Source organism: Centroberyx gerrardi, chromosome 1 (genome assembly GCF_048128805.1).
Source record: "Centroberyx gerrardi isolate f3 chromosome 1, fCenGer3.hap1.cur.20231027, whole genome shotgun sequence".
Lineage (NCBI taxonomy): Eukaryota > Metazoa > Chordata > Actinopteri > Beryciformes > Berycidae > Centroberyx > Centroberyx gerrardi.
The window spans coordinates 26,869,685-26,892,056 of NC_135997.1; the positions used below are offsets into that span (position 1 = coordinate 26,869,685).

The window sequence follows — 22,372 nt, forward strand, 5'->3', positions numbered from 1 at the left end:
GAACTAACACTAAATCGGAGTAGCTATATTTCTTTAAGGATGATGGGCAATCCACTCTCCTTAGACTTATTTTCCTTTATTAAAGGAAAAATCCACCATAAAACACTTCAACACTGTTAAAAAAGCAGCTATTGCCGATGTACTTGGCATTTCTGGGCCTATTTTGTTGTTTGGTCGTGTATTTTTTTTATTCCCGTGGATAACTATCCGGACGTAAACAACGTAACGTCATGTCAAGATATTTAAATGGAGTTTAATAGGAGAAAAACGTTCAACTTTCTGAAACATCAACAGTAAATGTCAGGTTTTGGTGTCAGTCCCTCAGAATCAAAGAGAAACGGCTTCTTTCTAGATTCACCATTTTGCACCGACATCATGCAGGAAGAAATCCATTGTAGAAGAGGCAGAGAGACCAATTTCTCCACTGCGAGTATCCTGAATAGACCAAAACAAAACGCAGCCGCAAGACATGTTGCATTTTGAGTAAGAAGCGCGACTCTCACTTTCTCTTGCTATAGTTATCGCTATCTCCGCCGACAAGTAAAACCCAGCTCAATACAACAAGTTCAGACACGTTGTCTGGAGGTATTCTGGGAAATGTAGGAAATCACTAACTGAAGTAGAAGTACATGAGGCAGGCTGAGAGAAAGTGGGTACAACAGAAAGGTAAATTACTTAATCACAAAATAACTCCTGAAATGTATTGAAAATCACAGATTAATAATATATAGCATTGCAAGAGTATCTGAGGGTGGAATGTTCCTTTAACGCCGTAGGAAGGCCAAGAGAAAACAGAATGGGAGAGACACAGGAAAGAGGTTGATGGCAGGATTTGCTCATAAGCCAGCAGGGATGCATGTGGCTCCAGTCTTAACCACTACACCACCTCTGACCATCTGAATGGCTAGAGTGAGGCTTTAAGTGGTGTGTGAGTGCCAGGTACCATTACCATTGACTTATGCAATGGAGGGAGGGAGACAGAGAGAGAGAGAGAGAGAGAGAGAGAGGGAGCATAGGCTGGAAGTGCCAGAATGAAGCTTGGCAAGTTAGGGCAGAAAGTTGCCTTGGGGCTCTAGCGTCATCTTTACCCTGGCACTGCAGACGCGGAACGCCTGGGCAGAGTGTTTTTTTTTGTTTTTCTGTGTGTCTGCGTGCTTGAAAGCAAAAGGGTACATTAAAGTGCAAGTAATATATGCTTATATGTGATTGTGGGAAAGTCCCACAAGGCCTCTTGGTCTGTATGCCGTCTGCTTCCACGCCACACAGGCTGACAATTTACGCGGCCGACGACAGCTCCCCCTGATCGCGCGCCAGGGCTCAGTGGAGGCAGGCCGCTGGACCAACGGCGGCGTTACTGGCACTCCATCAAAACCCAGGAAAAATCTCATTAGGGCTGCGGCCGGGTGCCTCCTGTTCTCTCCCCCCACCCCGCGCTGGAAAACACCTTCAGGTCTGTGACATTCAGAGCGGGGCTGCCGACATGAAGCGGGGAACGACGCACATGAAAGGCCATTTAGCCAGGCGGGCGAGACAGGCAGATTGAGAGAGACAAGTGGAGAATGTGGGAATAGTGGTCGTGCTTCCCCCAAGTGCACCTCTGCTTCCCCTGGGCCCTTTTAACAGGAGACGGCTGGGGCACTCACATGAAAGCCACCCACCGGTGGAGAGGGTGAAACGGAGCGCTGCAGCAGCAGGTGAGGACTGGCAGAAACCAGCACACTCACCTGAGTCCAGCTTCAAACGTGCTACACTGCTGAAACGCTCACAGCTATAGGATGTTCAATATCTGTGTATGTACATATGTAGAGTTATATTTCTACACTACAAACCAGTCCGTAGTATGTCTTGCACTGTCCCTTTGTACTGTATGTGAGGCCCTGCTGTCCTTGTACCAGGTGTGTTACGATGCACTAAATGCACAGACGATGCACACAAAAAATGAATACTGCAACTGTTTTTAATTTTTATTTAATACTGTATTTACTTGCTTCGTTTTAATGGTGATTAATTGACTTAATTTGATTGTTGTTGCTGTATTCTCGACTGCATTGTAAATGAGGGTTCATCCCTCAATGCACCCTGAGACCATTAAAATTAAAGGGTTAATATGAAACTCTCAAGTTTTCAGTATATCTTAGCACCAATGTCACCAGGACAAATTCCTATAAATTTAGTGCACTTAGCAATTAAAGTGATTTTGATTCTGATTCTGTTTAACGTGGATAACAGCCATAAAGCTAATGTTTATGAATTAATAATGGCAAAAATAGTTAGTCGTCTAGCCTGGGGCATTTCAAAAGCTGTAATGCAGCCACAGCCCCAATGTTGAAAGCCAAGAAGTAAAACAACAAAACACTCTTATTAGCTTTAGAGCTGCAAATTAGCTTAAAGGTGTAGTGTTACTCGCACAAGACCTCAAGAGAGGAAATACCCATCCCCCTCCACCCCCCAAAAGAGTAAACTGAGATACACAGGAGGCTGTTTCAAAGGACTGAGCAGCACAACTCAGGAATCTGGAGCAGTGCCCATCCTGGAGTATTGCAGGATGACCGAGATCACCGAGTCGGCAGTGTGCTGACCCCCCATCCGCTAACGTGGCGCTGTTGCGAAAAAAACAAAACAGAAAACATTCACAGTCACCACCAGACAGGAACTTCAACCTGGATCCAGTCTTCTTCTCCACTTCTTCACGCTGAACTGCTCCTCACCTTCCAGCGACACTCAAAGCAGCACGCAGCGCTAAAACACGATGCCCCGAGATGGAGCCAAGATAGAGGGTGTTGATGTGAGGTAGTGAAGAAAGCACTGCCTCTGAGCGTGGCTTCAAAGGGGATCAGTTTGCACACATGAAATTAAGATCTCAGATAATCATATAGCGTAGCAAAGCTGGCGCGAGACGGCCCCATTTAGGGAGGGAAGAGAGGAGATGGGGCCAATTTTCATACAACACCTACAGATTGAGAACCGTAGCCGAGCAAAAACCAATATAAGTCTCTGCATGTCTCTGTAGCCAAACTAGATAAGTCTGTTTTTTACAAAGGGACTATCAGGCTCATCATCACATGATACAATGAGGTATTTCTTGGGTTCGCTCCAGTATAAAAGATACTTGGGTTCACTCTGTAAAATGTTTTACAACTTACTGTATAAATGCATAAAAACTGTGCTCATGAGCAGACCGCAGTGCCAAGAGTAAGTCATATCTGCTGTGTTTTACAATGCAATTTTATGCATTTGATAAGGAGCCGAATGCCTTCCCAGAGGTCACAGACTGTAAATCTTTTGATGTTGAGTCCTTTACATATCCCATTAACAAAACATAAGCCATTTGGTGGGCGCTTTTTATCTGAAGCACCAGTACTTTTAGTGCATATGTGTTATTTTTTTAGCACGGGTGGGAATCAAATCCCAACTCTGACAGTATTATTACCAAGTTCACTGAGCGACAAAGGAATTCACAACTTGGGAGCTTGATCGGACGAGAAATAACAGCAAAAGTGCCCAGATATCGTCAAGTGGTTGAACCCCCCGGCTTTGAAACCACATGTAGGCCCCAACTGGCCGGGGATCAAAACCCAACCAAAGCTTTCTCTCCTGCGTCTCCCCCACTCCGTCTGCCTCGCTTTTTTCCCCCCCTCTGTCTAAATAAAGAAAAAGAACAATGCTGAAGTTGAGCAGACTGCCCACTGTCCCATAAGAAAAAACCCAGCAAACATAGGAGTTGTCATGCATCAGCTGGACAAATAAGCCCCTAAACTCTGAGATGAGCGGTTTGAGACGGTCCTCTAAAACAGGCCGGTGCGTAATTTGAGGTCTCGGAGGGAGCCTGGTAGACACCTTCCCTACAGACTGCGGTGGGCTGCGGTAGGGGGAGGGGGGAGGGCAGACTCTGCGGCCCCATGCCTGACACCCCTCAGTCACGGCACACCCACTTCTCTTCCTGCACCCCAGGAAGGAAATTATAGCCACGGACTTGGGATCCATCAGCGGGCAGGTTGGAGGAAGCTGCTCTATGATTAAAGTGTGCATGGTCAGCACCACGGAGGCGGGAGGGGTTTGAGTAGCCTGCGCATGCCAGAGGGCTTACCCTGTTAGCTCTAGTTCACTGGACAGGTCATCCAGAGACTACACACACACACACACACACACAGACCAGAGGCAGCTTTAGTGAGGCTGAAGCAAAGTCCCGCATATGGCGGAGGTGTGGTTTAGTAAAGCCTAGTATCCAAACATCATGATTTGTATATTTAGTCATTTTATGTGTCTGTGTAAATGAACTCCGTGTCATTGCTGGACACGCTTCGTAGAGACACGTGTCTGTGTAGTGTGTGTGACTGTGTATGTGTGTGTGTGTGTGTACATATTTCCATGTGTAAAGATTTGTATGCGCACGTGCCTTTTTAGCTTGTTTGCTTTCTGGCCTGTGAATTCATTTTTTATAGCACCCATAAGACCTGCGATCGGATGCCTTGCTTTTGTAGAGCGATTGTGCACGGCCACCAGTCATTTCTCCACGTCAGATTAACATTGCAAACATTGCTGGTCACATTACCTCACCCACATCAAAGGCTGCCTCCTGAAAGGCTCAGTGGAATATTAGCAGAGATTTACAGCCCTCATCTCTGTGCTTCAGAAACATGCTGATTTGAAGTAATCCCCCTCCCCCTCTCCCTCTTTGTGCTTCATGTGTGAAGTTGGCCAATGCTTTAATGACCCATTTACAAAACTTTTACACCTGCAAAGATAAGCTTTTACAACTCGGCGAGCCCCTCAGGCACTAAACCCTGCCTGTTACTCAAGGTACCGGCCTTTATTAGCTTTGAAAAATATGTAACCAGAGCAATTAGCATTTATCAGACTGTTTATCAAAGCCTTCTCTCACCAGAGAGGAGGCGAGGGAGAGGATACAAGGTGTAGATCAAGGGTCTAACTGTGCGTTCGCCCCTCAAGCAATTCAAGAAACCAATTGCCGGTAGTGCCTTCATTTTCTATGGCCAGAGAAACATTGACGTTAACCACAGATGTCTCATTTCCTCTTTTGCGGGCATTGAAAAGTTGGCTGCAGCTGAACTTATCAACAGCCAATCACACACACTAGTGTTGCTATATATCCCACCTGTCAATGCAATACCACTTGTGCTTCAGCTAGTGATCAGAAAGCTCAAACTGGCCACTGAAATGATTGCTGGCGGTGTGAGTGCAAAATGAGCCTCTTCTGTTTTTATCCTGAACTTGCCTTGGGAGTCAGAGGGTTAACGGGGAATCTGAGCTGGAGGTGGACTCCTCTAACACATTCTCCACCAACCAATGAACCCGCTCTGGGACCTTACATTCCCAAAAGGGAGCTATGGATTGGAAGGGAATGGAGACGGCCCGTCACTTGGCCTTGATTTACAGGTGGTCTCCGCCTGCCAAGAGTAACAAATCACAACATTATGGCCTTTTGAATTCAGAGTGAAGCTAAGTTCCAAAGAAAGGGGAGGAAGAGCAAGAGAGAGAGCCATATAGGCAAAATGACACACCTCATCTCCAAGGGCCTGTGTGGTTCGTACTGCAATAGGACACCTCTCCCTCCATGAAGGAAATAAGTGATCCTGGGAACCTTTAACATCCCCAGTAAAAAGAACACAGTAGTTCTCATTAGGTTACATGGGTTTGCTGTGTGTGTGTGTGTGTGTGTGTGTGTGTGTGTGTGTTTGTGTGTCAATCAGTATTTTAAAAATAGGATGGATTATACAGTGTGAGACTCCCAATTCAAATGGTTGGCGACATGCCTACTTGCACGCATGAGTGTCTGTGTGTGTTCTGTTTAACAGTGGGTGTGCCACACTGTGTCTAGAGGCTCTAAGTAATTAGTTAAAGTATCTTTAGAGGGGAGACAGTCCTTTAGTCATCTGGGTGGCTTCAGACGCCAGTCTCAAGTGCTGCAGAGCGTGGGAGGAACAGGATTTTAGTCAAGAAGTCTACCTCGGGGGCAGCGAGAAAGTGACAGGCACTTCAACCTTTCACCACAGCCAACTGAGAAGAAACACCTCTGTAACTTGTCATGTCAATGGCTACAGCTGAAGAATTTCCACTCCAAAATGCTATATATCCATACTGGGAGTCAACTGTTCCTTGATGTTTATCAATCAGTATTTTAAAAATACCATGGATTATACCATATAAAATGTAGCTTTTTTTGTAGCTAAACTTTATTAACCATGACGTTTTTTAAATTGCAGATGCCTCGTTTTTGAATGACACTCTTCAGTTACACTTGTCTTTTCAGTGTGATTTTTATCATCCAATCAAGCTAAGACACATTAGGTGAGAAGTCAGAATGCACAAATAATTGGATTTTGCTGACATTGCTATATGATCTATCAAACCAGATTTGGAAGAGGTCAGGCTTGCATTGTGAATGGAATTCTACACCGTCTGGATGCAGTCCAGCCACAATACAAATGAGAGATGGGGAGAAGAGTGGGAAAAAGTAATGTGGACACAGATTTAAATATAGCCAGGGGAGACACATAATGGTCATTTTCAAGCCAAGTGTGGACACACAGATGTCATAAAAAAATCCGACCTTTATAATCAGATCTCAAAAATCCCAACTGTAGTCAGGGACATCTATACCTAACCACTAACAACACCAGCTAGGAGCCATCTTCTTTCTTCAAAGCCATTTGCTAGACCTTGTCATTCCAGCTGACAGATTTTTCAAACTAGGTGGTAGTTTGGAAAATCTCAGACGTGTGCAAGGCGACCATTTTTTCTACAGCTGGGAACCCAAGCGACCTCAACACCAAGGTGGCCGCTCTTCATCTCTGCCCACGCTCACACACACACACACACACACAACATGTTTCGGAGCAGACATCCTGCCAGCCACAAGCCACTACCTTTAAACATCCCTCACATCTGACCTTTTAACTGTGGACTTAAAATCTCCGTAATTACAGACAACTTTTCAACTTAGCAAGTAAACATGGCAGCAGAAATAGACACTTCAACTACTGTATACAAGCACTCTGGTGCCAGAGGCACGTTTCTATTCATAGCTGACTGGAATTAGTAGCTTGTGTCACTGCTCACCATAATGAACTTGCAGTGAGTAGGTTGCTCACTTGCACACTGCTAACAAATTCCACTACCCATGTACACACGCACATTCACCCACATACACGCACATAGACTTGAGCACATGCACACGCACACACAGACACACGCACGCACACAGAGTAAACAGCTGGTGCTAAATCTGACCACTGAAAACCAGGAAACCAGGAAACAAGATTTAAAACAAGAACGAGCCAAGACAAATCCCTGTTCCCTCAATTTAATCTTAAGCCCTGAATGTAGCCAATGAGCACGTCCCTTCTACTGATTTCACAGCTCCTACAGAACGTATGGTGGCTTGATCATCACAAGAGAAAGCATTGCATCGTCATCATATAGGCGGCTTGGCTTTGAAGCATCAAATACAAATCAGCACAGACAGTTTGTTCTGCTTCCAATCCCTTCAGGCAACACGTCTTTCTTTTCTAAATCCATGAAGTTCCAGAGCTGAAGCAGAAAACTAAGGCAGAATGGTAAAACTGAAGGCAGATCACTTAGAATGAGGAGCTAAATGACACACTGCACTGGAACAAAAACATTTATACCTCCTATAAGAGAACCTCAGAGGAAGGGCTTAGGGAAGTTAGGAAAGTTAGAGAAGTTGACTAAGTGGACAGGACTGTATTAATTTTAGGTCATAACAGTATTTAGTTGTTATGACAAAAAGATATATATATGCTAGCTATGCAGGGACGCTGTAAACACAGGCCTACATATGACCGCACATGCACACACACTCACACACTCACACACACACTAAGAGGTATACCGAAACGCACACCTACAACAAACTACAGGGTAGTGGGCATTAGGGAGCCGGTGGTTACTTTGCAGTTCCCTACAGACTGAAGAACCACTCAGTCCAATCTGGTGAAGTACTCTTCCTGTCAGGGTCGCTGTTTGTTCCAACATGAGTAATGGGTGGGCGGGGCGGGGGGGGTTAACAGGCAGGGCAAATGGCCCTTTGGGGAGCACAGGGCCGGCCTGCTTCACTGACAGTCTGCAGGGTGAGCTCCTCCTTGGGCTGTGGCACCTGTGGAGCGTAAACACACCAGGGGAGGACAGCCTTCCTTTCAGCGGGGCCGCTCCTCTGTTTAGCTTTCCTTCCACCAAAAACATCCCCTAACAGACAATCCAGACCTCCTCCAGCCCCGGCGCCACGGGAAGAGCTGAAGAGCCCTGGAACCTCTGTCTGGGGGAGGCACAATGCTCTCCCAGCTCTGTTTACTTAAACCCACTTCCTTCATTCCCTCTACCTCAGGTGGCCTTAGGGCCCTGGTCACCAAAGCGCTCAAACACTAGGAGGATAAATACAATAGCAGGGTTGATGCAAGCTGTGGAGCCCATCACTGGTGTTTCCCTATGTCCTGTGCTTAGGAAAAACAAATAGAAATGGAATGGAAGAGAACCATGCTGGGACTCTGTGTCTGTTAGTAGTGATAAACAGATCCACATAGTAGAGTAAACAAATGGGTAGTGCGCACGTGTGTGTGTGTGTGTGTGTGTGTGTGTGTGTGTGTGTGTGTGTGTGTACGTGTATGTGTGTGCGTGCATGCACTCTCATGAGAGCTTGATAGCAGTTTTATGCAGATGTTGATCGTCCTATTTATAAGAGCCACTTTGAGTGCTCAGTCAAATTATTCAGCACTTACTGCACAGGCCAGAGCGCAACCCGCAGGGGAACCTGATAAACAAACAAGAGAGAATTATTCAGGGTTTAAACACTTAAACACCCACTTCAGCAGAGCCTTTTAAGTGGGTGATTAAAACGGGCACCGAGCTCCCATGGAAGGCTCATAGGAGCCCAGCGTCACTGCAGGAGCCCCAGTCACCCACAGTCTCTCCCACACTCTCCCCCCCTGCCTCCCCCTGTTTGGGAAATGCTGGAGTTTTGGACTTACAGAGGTTCTTGCCAACTCTCACACAGACTATAAATCAATTTCAACCCTCACAATCCACTACCATATGAATAGCCATAGTTATGTCATGGTCATCATAATCATCACCATCACCATCATCATTGGGAGTAGCACCATCCTAAATTACCCATCACCCATAAGAAGGAAAAACAAGGTTGATAATTAACTTCTTGGTTACCACAAGAGTTGGCATAGCAACCAATTAAGCATGGCTGGCCACGCTTTATGGGTATTATCAGCATGGTTGGAACGTGTCCTTGACCAATCAGACTGGCTGTATGAAACTAGCTGTTGTATAATCTCTAAGAGACAATATCCATCACTTTATTGCTTTCCGTGAAGGCTCAATGATTTCAGTAAGCCAGAAGGGGAAAGCACAGACAAACTAGGAATACTTTCCTTACCCTTTTCAAAACACATTAGCGTGTCTCAGACATACACACACATCAAAAGGTTAAAGAAAAGTGAGCGTCTCGGCATGATGATGTCAGTTAAATTAACTCTATATTTAGACGGATTATCTGCTAATTAGGACTCTCACAGATACAGTATTTAATATGCACGCGCTCATCAGCTGTAAGCCATTTCAACCGGAGGCTTTAACCCCAGTTTCAAAACAAAGGCAAAGGGGGAGAGAAAACTTCTACGGCCGTACATCCTCAGAATCCAACTGTTAATTAGTATTTTCAAATGAATGCCGCCGAAAAGTCTCTCAAGCGTGGAGCAAACACTCCAGCGTAAACGTAATAGCAAAAGGGGGCGAGAGAAGAGAGACACTTTGAAATGAACAGCGGCTATCCGTCGCTCCACAGTGAGCAGATATTTGGGGAAACAAAGCACAAATCTCAGCTGCTAATCCCCCGGGATTCAGAGCACATTCCCGCAGACGCCTTTGATCTCTGGAGCGCATCCGGACAGCCGATTCCAGACATGCGGCACCCTTACACGCACATGCATGCACAGATTTACACATACACAGGCACCACTCCACCCCCACGGCCAAACCCCCCCATACCCAGCATACCCACTTTCTATTTTTAACCGTGCATGCACATACAACAATATGTGGTTTCATTCCAAAATGAGACATCCAAAAAAGTGACACCTACTCTTACAAGACAAGTTATGGTTCTTTTTAAAGGATAGTAGTTAAGTCCTTGGTTCATGCAATGGCAACACTTTTATATGATGAACTTTGGGGTAAAGATGTATTTTGCCCAAATGTCTAAATAGATCAAAAATGATATGTATTGTATAAAGGCCAGAGTGAAATACATAGAGAGCTGGAGAGGAGACGCTGTGGTTTTTTAAAAGATTCACAACAAAAGCAAAGAGAAAAGGGGAAGAAGCTGATCAAATGTCTGCATGCCACTCCGGCTTTACCTCATTCTATACCATTACCACAGAAGCCCTTTCCAGAAGGCACCATTCACAGCAACAAATGAGAGTTTGCTTTGTCACATAGGAGAACCTCCTCCAGCTCTGAGTGATCAATGTGACATACGATGCCGGATGTGACATTAAAGCCACCTGCACCTCCTCGAATCTCCCAGTCCCCCAGCTATGTTGACGTCAGCCCAATACTTCCTCCCTATCTACTCATGGGAAGAAAAAAAAACCCACAGAGCCCTTCTATAGCCAGGTGCTCCCCCCCCCCCACCCCACCCCCCCACCCTCCCCCCCAAAGGCCAAGGCTTTTCTTTTCTTTAGAGTGTGGCTCCAAACTTCTCTCCCAGCCTCTTCAAAGAGCAACAACAGGCCTTGGGTCCCTTGGGAGCGCAGAGGGGGTAGAGCCCGGTGGGAGAGGGGCATACGACACGCAGCACGCACAAGAGGCCAGCCGGTGGGAAAAGAACACGAACAGGGAGAAGACAGAAAGAAGGAGAGCGAGGAAGAGGAGTCTGCATTTGAAAGGTGCTTTCAGCTCCTAGACAAGGGCCCTCGCTTTGTGAAAGCGACAAGGAGAGAAAAAGCACGACAGCAGAAGCGAGAAAAAGAAGGGGGCGCAAACCTGCCATGTCTTTTATCAGACTCGGAGGCTGAGGGAATGCGTTTAAAAGCTTTAGGCCTACTTCCATAAAAAAAACTTTCTACTTGCAACGAGAAAAAATAAAAATCAGAGAGCTGGCAACCAACTGTGAAACAGGGCGGTTGGGGGCAGAAGTTCCACTGTGATTCGCTTTTGAGTTGCGTTCTGTCGTCAGATGTACCTTTGCTTTTTGTCTAGGATTTCGTATGGGTCTAGATGGAAGCGCGTTTGAAAAAAAAAATGCTTTGGAATTGTAAGAGCAGAGGCTTGGGAGCCCAGCAGAGTGAGCTTCACTACGGGGGGGGGGGGCTCCTTTTACTACACAGAGGGTAGGGCTTCACAGCGGAGGAGGAGCCATCAGTGTCACTACAAACACCTCCCTGCATGGCCCACTTCAAATGCAGTCTCATTTCATCAGCCACAACCAACACAGGGCCACAGGGTAAACGCAAGAAACAGATGGAGACTAGGAGGGGAGAAATGAGGGGAAGAGGCGAGAGGGGAGAACCAGGATAGGGGGAGGGGGACTTTTAAGAACAGAAAGAGGGAACTTTATAGGGAAGAAAGAGAATGCTTCAACAAATCATCAAAATGAAATCTTCTGAAGTTACTCTCGATACACTACAAACATGCTGAACGAGATGAAGAAACAATCCACAGCATTTAAGTCTCAACATTTTCTATTGAATCCCAACCCGGAGTGGCTTAGAGAGCGATTTCGTTGAGTTGGAACAAACTAGCCAGCAGAAATTCGAACTTCCAAGTCATACGTTGTGAAAATCTTCATCCCTCTCGATGTCTGTGAAGGCGACATAATTCTACAGGGTGCACATGACGTATCGAATTCAAAGGGTAGGTGTGGACACCATGCTGTACACAGGGGAGAAAGCGTGCCAAGGCTCACATGGTCTGGATCTCACATGTTGAGATCGCACAGATCCACCTGTCCATACCACTCACTGTCAACCCAAAGTGCATCTCGGAGCGAACCAATAGGTAGAATCAGCATGGAAACGTCATTCAGCTGTCAAGTTTATACCTTTCTGTCGGAGTCTATCCTTATCTCCGCACCCACGACTTCAGTGTAAAGCCATTAATGAAGTCAAGCTGCTAATGTGAGCAGCGCTACAAAACAATGTGTTCCATTAAACCGGCATTGTTTGTACGGGGAACGTAGGATTTCAGGAATATGGTTTGGAAAAGATCAGATCAAAAGAATTCCAAGCCCGGACTCCCCACTGTTGACACCCGACCCACATTCTCCTGGACCCCAGTTCAGCTGGGAGGCGGGGGGGCTACAAGAACAACGGCTATAAATAACTATCTCACCAGGTATCCTATACAACACAGACAGCTTTCAAGACTAGGAGGGTTGACTTGCATTCTCTCACCTAAGAGGTTTGATTCTGTTTTTATCTCACAACACCTTGGGTTGAGATACGCGTTTCATTCTGAAACACATTTTGGAAAAAAATTGAAGATTTGAGGAATAAGGTTGATTTCATCCTCAAAAAGATTTTGTAAGCGAAAGTCTGGTTCTTAGTTTGGTGAATAACTTCATCAGCAATCACTTTTAAGAGTCACCATTTGTCAAATGGTGGATATAATTTACTGACAACTACAAAAAACAACTGACCATTAACACTGCAATATATTAAAATAACATTCTTTCTTACCCTCTAAACATTGTCCATACCAGCCTATACTTTACTATACTGGCTATAGCCTATTTATGATCAATGACTCAGTGCCAAAAGAACAAGCAAACAAAAGGTTTAAACTTCTAAATTGAATATTCAAGAATTTGGATCCACTTTTTCAACGCAAAACAAAAGGGAAAAGCATCCAAATAAATATTGATGTCGGAAACACCTTTCTTCTTTTATTCATTTTCCCTCTGAGCTATAAAAGCCATTAGGCACACAGACTTGAATTATTTATACAAACAGAACTCCACCAAGTCCAAATTGTTCAAAAACATCCAACTCTTTCAGCGGGGGTTCCTTTTCCATCCTGGGCCAAGTCTCACTTCACACCATCTGGGAAATGAAAACATCGCTGTTGTCGGGGGGGGGGGGAACATACGTAAATAATATTTCCAGGAACAAAGAGACGAATGTTTGTTTTCACACCGATGCCCATGTATTTTGGAAATTGCACAATGAGGTTTAAAGGTTTCAAGGGCCAGAAGTGTGAGAGAAGAAAAATACTAAAATGTCAGTTGCGTGGCTTTTCTGCAGCAGCAGCAACATGCTCTAGAAAACAATCACATGGCTTCAGATGTTTCCCATAATGCCCTCCACTCAGCTGACACCCAAAAAAGGGCCCACAGACAGTGTGCCTGCAGTGAGCGGGGTCCTGTTACAATATGAAGATGTTTATTGGAGCGCTGGGCACATGTCAGGCTTAGCGACTTTGACACCATGTGCGTGCAACATGTAAAGCCAGCGCCGACCCCTCACCACGCTCCGTGCCACACTTGATCGCTCGCACATCCCCTCAAACCGGGACGCTCGTAAAAGGGCCCCCGCGTTTCCCATCGCGGACCCACCGGGCCTCCAGGCAGAGCAATGCCATCAAAAGCACCTTGCAGCAGAAGACAAAACAATGGCGGACTTTAGACCCAGCTTGGACTCTGATCAGGAGATATTTCAGTCACCCGCTCAAAGCTGATTGTCGCTTCCTCAAGTTTGAAGCTTGCTTCCTCACCAGCATGCCCTTCATTCCTCATACCAAAGAATCATTTTTTCCAAGGAACGGACCCAGCATGTGCAGTGGTGTCTTGCTTCCTTGATAATCAGTTTAATTGCATGGCATAATCTGGCCTTTACGCAAGAACTGCTGCATGCCATAAGGGCAAGAGTTTCTGTCATCATGAAAAGCAAATGAGAGGGCAAGAGAAAGGAAAATGTGATTGACTGCTTATTACACCTACAGTAGTAGCATGCCACTGTTGATAGGACCCTTGTTTCTCAAAATGGTGAGCGACAAAAGGAGTCGCCACGTATTTTAAAAGAAATCATGGCTTGTGCTCAAAGTGGCCTTGTTTGTATAGAATAAAACAGAATTGGCTATAATGCGTTCAAAATGAAATAGACACTTTTCTGTTCAAAGTGTCTTGGTCGTGGGTGGAGGAACTAAGCTTCCTGGTGGATTTTTTCTTTTTTTTTCTTGATGGGCTCCCATTCCTCAAACATGCTGCCTTTGAGGAAAGCATCGCTAACCAAAGAGGCTTAAGGCTCCTCTGAAGCAATTCCAAAGGATTTCCTCACTTGACAACAACAGTACTGTGTTTACAGCGATGCCAAAATACAAAACAAGCATGACCTCCAACACTTCTCCCCAGCCTTTACAATGCACCCTTGTCATCAGACTGTCAGACTGCAAAGCTTTCAACTCAGGCTTAATCTATTGTTACCTAGAAAAAAAGAAAAACTTGGATCTGCACATAGGCTGATACCAACGTTTGCTCCCAACATGAGCAGATGAGACATCTACCAAAGGATGCCGGAGTGTTTGAACACATGGTTTCATTCACCAAACAGAAAGGGAAAGGTATAGATTGCAACAAGCAACGGTATTTTTTGTGTCCAGCTCAAGAGAGCCCACTTCATTTTTTCAGTCATTTGTAAAAGATCAAATGGGGGGGGGCATACTGACATCACTGATGGGCAAACATTTCACACTTCCAGTCTGAAATCAGCAACATCAGTGTAACTCACAAATGTATACAATGTGGTTGGCACAAAAACACTACTGGAGATTTCAGGGTTATTTATCTTATTTTTCACTCATGTTAATCAGGTAGGCTATTTTAGACGTAGATCAACCGACAGGGATTTAAACTACAATTTCTATTTCCAGTGCAATACCGTGGTAGTTTTGGCCCCCAGTAGACCTTTGGAAAACTTTGTCAAGTTTAGGCTATAAGCGCAACTGAGGAGCAAGAATTGACGAAACAAATTACAGATGCATAATACCGGTTGTTTTTGTCCAGTCTATACGGCTTCACCCACTTAAAACATAAGCTGGCGACAAAATGCAATGCAAAACTACGAGTAATCCAAGGTGGGAAGCCTTTGTGAAAGCGCAAAGTTCAAAACAAAAGTTGCCTAAAAGGTGCGAGGTGCGCACGAGCGCCGTCAACCGCCTAGCCTACTAGGTACGGCAACTTTAACAGGGCAGTAATTTGACAACCATATTAAGTAATACACTGTAATACTAAACAGTGAGTGGTCCACACACATTAGGCTACCCCCCTGAATACCGTCGTACTCACCCGTGTAGTCAAGCCGCAGTTGTTCTTGTGGTGACAGCCCTGTTGCTCGAGGCGAGAGCCCGTGCAATAGTATTTCTGTTTCACAAGCCAGTCGTCGATCCCTTTCCTCGCCAAACAGGCATTGACTACAAAACTGTCGCCTGAAACAAAGAAGCGCATCATTATAACTCATATCTATAACTAATTTCTCCCCCTGCACTCATGTTTTCTATAGCAATCCATCTTCAAAGAGTCGGACGCTGCCCCGCGTAATGCCCTCAATGTGCTGGGAATAGACTCTGAAAACTGCACTGCTATTCCCAAACTGCCGAATATTCTCAGAAAATACTATGCTGTATTATATGCGATGAAAATAAATGTATTGCGCTTACCTTCTGGACTCTCCCTCGGTTTACAAATAGCAGCTTAAGAGAAAGAGAGAACACAATGAATAGTGTTACTCGAAAGTATATCGCAGCACCAGAGCGCATTCAGGATCAGGACAACTACAGCCGTGATTTCTCACGGGAATGAGAAACCTTACCATGTTTCGAGTGCAGTTTACCCATTTCTATGCATCGAGTTGGACTTGAAAACCATCAGATGAATATAATCCCAAGGAAAAAAAGAGCAGCGATATCCAGACAGAGGTGCGTCCGTGGAGAAAGAGAGCAGACTGCGCTCAGTACATCCGACGGCTGGAGAGCCAAACGAGCCTTTGATCCAGATTCCCACCAGCGTCAAGCCAGCCAGAATGAGATAGACGACTTCCCGTCACATCTTTCAAAATAAAACTCCTAACTTTCATGTAATACAAAGTACCAAAAATGAAAATAAAGAACATGTGGCAAACAATTGCTTTTTTTCTGCAAAAGTAATTTCCACAGCATATAGGCTATTCCTAGCCAGGTAAGCCTGTGGAAGATGCCACATCCAAAGATAGACTTAATCACAGAACATATTCCAGACAACTCAGAAGGATACTTACTATCTTTAAAAAGTCAATTTTAGCCCGCAGCAGTGGTATAACTGTGCCTAAAGGCCATATAACTGGAGCTCCAACATCTGTGCACCCCAATACTTTATTTTTTGAAGTGACAAATTCCACACTTTTATTCTGAAGACCAAATTGCCTCACTCCCGGTGTTATGTTGGCTATCTCTGTCTGGCTTGACGCAGCTCCGCTTTCCCCCTTCGTCTGCCTTCAAAGCGCAGAGGAGGCGTCACGAAAACCTTCACTTCAACCGCTGAAAGATCAGGACTGACACCTCACCCAAGATTAGACGAGTTGCCGGCAGTCTCACTGTGTTTTATTGCCCGTGGTTCCCAAAATGGGGGCCTGGGGACCTCCGGGGGTCCCCCAGCAACATGAGGGATAAGTTTAATTTCACTCCTATACTTCTGCCATACCTCAGCCTGAGTCAAAATTTGACCATGATCGTTTTTATCATTTTAATGGAGAGCAAGGATCAAGCAAAAATCCCCAGAAACTTAGTGGGAAGCCATAAAAACCGTCACATCGGGGGAGCATTCAGTACCAGTGTTCCCTCTAAGATGATAGTTTGACTATTACAATAATTTATCACGCTGACCAAATAATAATATCTTGCCAATCATCAATCATTGTTCCACTTTGTCCCCACAAATGTAGTCAGGTTACAAAGTACTTGTGGCAAATGATACTAGATGCATGCAGGGTGTTTGCCATAATTTAGGGTTTAGAGAATAAACACCCCTGCTAGAGCCTGAGAATATATAAGGACGGCTGTTTTGATCACTGTTATCCCCCTAAATCACCACTGTTATCTACTAAATCATAACTACCAGCAATAACCGTCTCGGATGGGGTTCCTGGGGACAAAAGACGGGGGTCCGCGGTTCAATTTGTGTCTACTTTGGGGTCCTTGACATGGAACCCCTGTTTTATTGGGCCGAGGCAGCAGATGAAAGCAAGCCTAGATTCTTTTGAAGTCTTCAAATGTAAAAAATCTTTAAAAAAAAAAAAAAAAAAAAAAAAAATGCCTGTAAAAGAGAGAAGCCACTATGCCATTCCCAGCCAGGCTACCAGGCTTAGTAGCCCATGTGAAGGGAAATGAATACAGCACTGAAAAGAAGGAGATTTTGTCAGGTCATTACAAATCTTAATTGTCTAGGCTTGGAATATTGTAATATATACTGTATAAAATCCAAAAAATAGGGTATTTAGATTTTGTGTTTTTGTTAGTGGTAATGTCACTATAACACAGACTTGCCAGTGCTACAAAGTGACACAGTGATATATGGACTGTGGACAAATCTGTGGTAAAGGTTCAGAAAGCTTTAAAAGGCATCACTTTATGCAGCCTCTAATGCTGGAAAAGTTGTGGCACTATTAAAGTCAGTTATAAATACCTGATGCAGGGTGGAGACCAAACTTTAAGTTGACGTTTTAGAAATATATGAGGGGATTTTGCTTTCTTTTTTACCACCTGCAATCTGAACCTGTTATTCTTTCTGTAGAATAACCCATATCAAGTTAGCAAGTGTTTAGTCACATCTAGACCATTAATTTACAATGGAAATATGTACATTTGACACAGTTTGGTTTTCAAATGTATTTACTGAAAGATTACAGATTAACATCACTGTTCTTTTTCATTGAAGTTTCATTTTGAAGTGCTGATAACAGGAATACCTTACACTGAAAACCCACCCTCAAACAGAAGTCATATCTCTATGATTTTCGAGACTAGAGCGAAGAGACACTTATCTATGATACATTTTCTACAACTGCTCCATTGACAATAAATGGAAAACTGATTTTGTCAAGTCATAAAATGTTTGCTTGATCATTTACACCCAAAGGAGCTTTATTTCATAGTAGTCTTAACTATGATAAATATACAGAAAATATATCAGAAATATACTTGGAAATATACCATGGCGTACATGGACAGTGAGTTTGGCTACTGTCTCGTTGTTCGTTGTCTGTTCACTATCAGTGCAGCACTTCCAGAAAGTGTTGGTTGGTCTTTAGAGAGTTGTTCGACTTTCAAATCTTCAAATCTTACCTACTATACTTTTAAAAGTACCATTATTTGTTTTGAATTTGTGTTATCAATCATGTTTTAAAAGGTGCCAGTTTTTTCAAATGGTGCATGTCTAATTTTAGAGCAAAACTCTTCTCATGTGATTTCTGCGTCATAGCGGATTTTCCCTTTAAATCTAAAAACAGCAGATTAAAATCTTAGGGGAGGCTTTGTTCAATTTTAAGACATAATCTTTAAAACTAAATGTCTGAAAAAGCAAATTGTCTGGTTGAAGGGCTGCTTTAATGACAAAATATAGCACCATTTCAGTAGATGGCTCCCACATGGCCTGGCGGTAATGGCCCCTAAATTATCATGGGCCTCTACCGTCAAGGCTGTGTTTAAGTTTACAAGCCTGGTTTGCTCTACCTGCACCCATGTGCCTCCAGCATGCCAAGGATTTACACCATCTCCTCTGGGTTGGAGGACTTGAGGGTTTGAGGCTATGCTCCATTAGAGGAAACTCACAGCCCATGGAGCTGACGATAACATCAAACTGTGTATTTTCTGCAAACGAAGACAGTGTGCAAGTGTCTTTTTACTTTGTGTAGCTGACATTTTCCACTTGTACCTGCCTCCAAGACTTAAGAGTAGCATTCGGCTGTACCAACAACTGAACTACTCCAGTCAGCTGAAACTAGCTCTCAGACACGGTTCAGCCAGACTAAGTGACCGGTTACTGCAGACAGCAGAGTGCAGCTCTAAGTGGATAAGAGAGGCAGATATATGAAGACACCACAGTGGCGTCCAGTTTAGAAAAGGACTGCTGCCTACAATTTGCAGTAAAGAGAACTAACTTCCTTTGCATAAGCCAAAGTAGCCAGTAGAAAAATCAATTAGCCACTTTTACTACAAGCCAATGTGGTTTACTATTCTATTTGAAATCAGAAAATAACTTGGTTGGTAACCTGCCACTATGGCTATTAGAATGGAAATACTTACCAGCCACAGGAAAGGTTTTATCAGCATTTGACTGGTGACTTGTGGTGATTTCCCAGCCTATTTAATTATCCTAGCCTTATTTAATTCCCTGTGTCTGAATGTGTACACTTGCCTATTGGGAACCTGTGGCCTCTCTTGCCCCACTCTGCATTCAGCTGCAGCAGAGCCTAGAGGAGATACTCATGAGGGTTAGGTCAGTGTGGGAGGTCTCAGCAGAACGTGCGTGGCACTGAATACTCTACCAGGCAACTACCTGCACAGGCAGTCTGCTAAAGTCCTGCACTCAGTAGAGCGACAGATTACCCAAAGGTGGTATATGTAAATATAACCGAGTTGGGATGATTTCCAGGGAAGTCGAGCCCAAAAATGTAATCTGGCCCCATTTCTCACTTCTTCTGGGACGTGACCGTACGCTGGATGCATGTCCCTGACGCAGCCCTCCAAGTGCATTCCTGCTAAACAGCAGTTTCCGTATCCTGAGTCTATCATCACATGTCGTACCAAGAGGAATCAGGCTCCCCTTTGAACTAGCCTGCCGCAGACACACAGATGAGCTTGTTATTATAGCCACTCGCCTGAATTCGCTGGGAAAGAAGGCCTGTCCCTCTGACACACTTCCTGTCCTTTGAAGAGGCCAACGGAGAGATGGCTTTGCGGGCCCTATTTCCGAGCTTCGCCTTTGATGCCTGTGAGAGAGGAGGTGGCGGGGGTTTAAAGCCAGAGTTCCATCTCATGGACATGGACCCCCAAACCTCCAACCAACCCCAGATCCTCATGGGATGCGCACTATTTTAGCCTGACACATCATCACATCAGACAAAAAAAAATGAAGTAAATATTTGACTCTTAACACAGTCCATCCTTAAATAGAGTGCAGTGGAGGAAATCTGTCTCCTTTTGGGTTTTTTTCTTTTGTTTTTTTGATAGTGGAAAAGCGGGGTTTAGCTTCACAGGATTAGAGCAATGTTCTTTAGACACCTGCCTGATTGATGTAGGTATTTATTGACCTGGGGGAGCTCCTACCTTGGTGGCCAAGCCTAGCTCATTCCACCATAAAACCCTGCATCCTCCCTGGAAACAGGCATAATGGGGGGCATTCAGGCTGCCAGATTCAGGGGGACCTAATGGTTTGTCTGTGTTTATGTCCTTGTAACAATGTTAGGGGCCTGATGCCTGGAGAGCCCACCGGAGGGAATGCTGCATGGTGGTGGAGAGGAGTGGGAGGGGTGGGGGTGCGAAGCATATAGAGGAGAGAGGAGAGCAGCTGCTGGGCGCTTAAAGCTCAAACATGTGACTGTTGCCTTTATCTTGAGGAACAAAAGGGCATGGATGTTGTAAAGGGCAGAAGACAATCGTGACTGAAGTACAGTGTTGATTCCTGCAGCGGCGGTGACTCAGCCCATTGTGGCGGCCCAGCGTGCGATGTGTCAGGCGAGGGCTCCGCAGGGAGGGAAATGCGGCCTGGCGTGCGTTTGCCGGTCCATATGTTCAAAGCCTATAGCGGCTCAGTCTCAGACCTTTCCTCTGAGAAATGGCAGTAACCTGTGTTCAGAATTATTCTGGACAGGTAGGATTTTGCGCTTTACATGCACATTCTGTCTCAGGTGCTAAGCTGAGTGAAATTCAATGTGAAAGTGAATGTAGAACCTGCAACGCTATACCCCTAAAATAAACTTGAATTTAATATAAACTAACAGCGTTTCTGCACTACCTTTAATGGTAAGCAACACTCCATTCCCTTTGGGTCCCTTTTAAAGGCCCACTAGGACACAAACATTGTCATTTTGTATTAAATAAAAGGGGCTTTGACCATAGTGTTACAATTTTCTGTCATATATTTTGCTTTTAGCCAACATCTTACTGCCTCCTAAAACAATTAGAATTAATATGGAGCGCATATAGGGTGATTCCAAATATTTTATAGGAACAAGGACAAAGTATACTGTTAAAAAAAATTTGCTTTCAGTTGTAACATGCACTGAGGATGGTCTTTCAATGTATTAGTTTTATGTTATGATAGTTTGTGATTTTAGACACACAGCGCTTTTTTGCAGTAAAGTAAACATTCATTGACCAAATATTTAAGAACTCCTTTGAGCTAATTTTTGCTCATAAGTTGTTTTGTCATGTGAGCAAAAACTTCATAAAGCTGCACAAAATGAAAGTGAAGGTGCTGAAACTATAATATATGCAAAACTCAGAAATAAAAAAAATCTTCCGGATGGGACTTACTTTAAAAGACTTATCTTAATTAGATTGCTGATCCAGTACTTTATGTTATTGGCTTGTAGTGTAAAAGGGAGGAAACCTTAGCGTCCCACTTAAAAATTCCTTTTTATCTGTTAACGGCGGCATATAAAACACTCTTAACAGGGCCTTAAGCCCACTAACGTTTTTTTTCCAGCAAAATGTGTCCACAGTAGAACTGAATAGAGCAAATGATGTGCAGTAAATAAACACACACTTGTGCGGACTTCAGGCATGCCGCTGAATGACCATGTTAATTTCTCCTACGTCTAAAACTCTCCAAATTTAGCCCTGTATAATCAATACTTTCTGCTTCTGTACTTCTCTTTACTATCTGCACTCGGCACTGGCTGCTTTTTGAAGCGGTGGGGGTGTAGCCCCATCCAGAACGAGGACACAATTAGTGTATTCAGCCGAAAACAGTGGGGTTCCCCCTTTGATGTGGGGATCAAATGAAGGAGCTGTGTGTTTTTGTCCAAAATGACAGGCTTGCCAGGTTTACTAATGGGTAGCTAATAGAAAGAGAGGTTTATGATGCTCATTAATTACACAGTCTGTCATGTGCTGGAAGGGGAGAATAGAGGAGATAGGGGAAAAGAGAAAGAGAGAGGGGAGCAACAGAGGAAGAAGAGGGAAGAGAGCGGGGGGCGGTGGTGAAAAGAGGGCTGGGTGTACTCTGAAAGGGGGAAATTGGAATGGAGTGGAGTGAAAGAGCAAGGGCAAGGAGAAGATCTCCTAAGAGATCCGCGCAAGGGCAAAACCTGAGTTGACGGAAAGAAGAGAGAGAAAGGAACAGGAGGAGATA

General features: G+C 44.5%; 1 protein-coding gene across 1 annotated transcript in view; it reads right to left on the minus strand.

Moving 5' to 3' along the window:
• The window catches only part of nkd1 (NKD inhibitor of WNT signaling pathway 1), a 32,977-nt gene extending 17,083 nt beyond the window's left edge, over nucleotides 1-15,894 (minus strand). Inside the window, exons 1-3 of the mRNA XM_078285085.1 lie at nucleotides 15,855-15,894; nucleotides 15,703-15,735; nucleotides 15,332-15,471 (exon numbers count right to left, since the gene is read on the minus strand). Of these exons, the coding sequence (XP_078141211.1) occupies nucleotides 15,332-15,471; nucleotides 15,703-15,735; nucleotides 15,855-15,879 (198 nt within the window). The 5' untranslated portion in view covers nucleotides 15,880-15,894. The remainder of the gene's footprint in view (nucleotides 1-15,331; nucleotides 15,472-15,702; nucleotides 15,736-15,854) is intronic.
• Nucleotides 15,895-22,372: the final 6,478 nt, after the last annotated feature.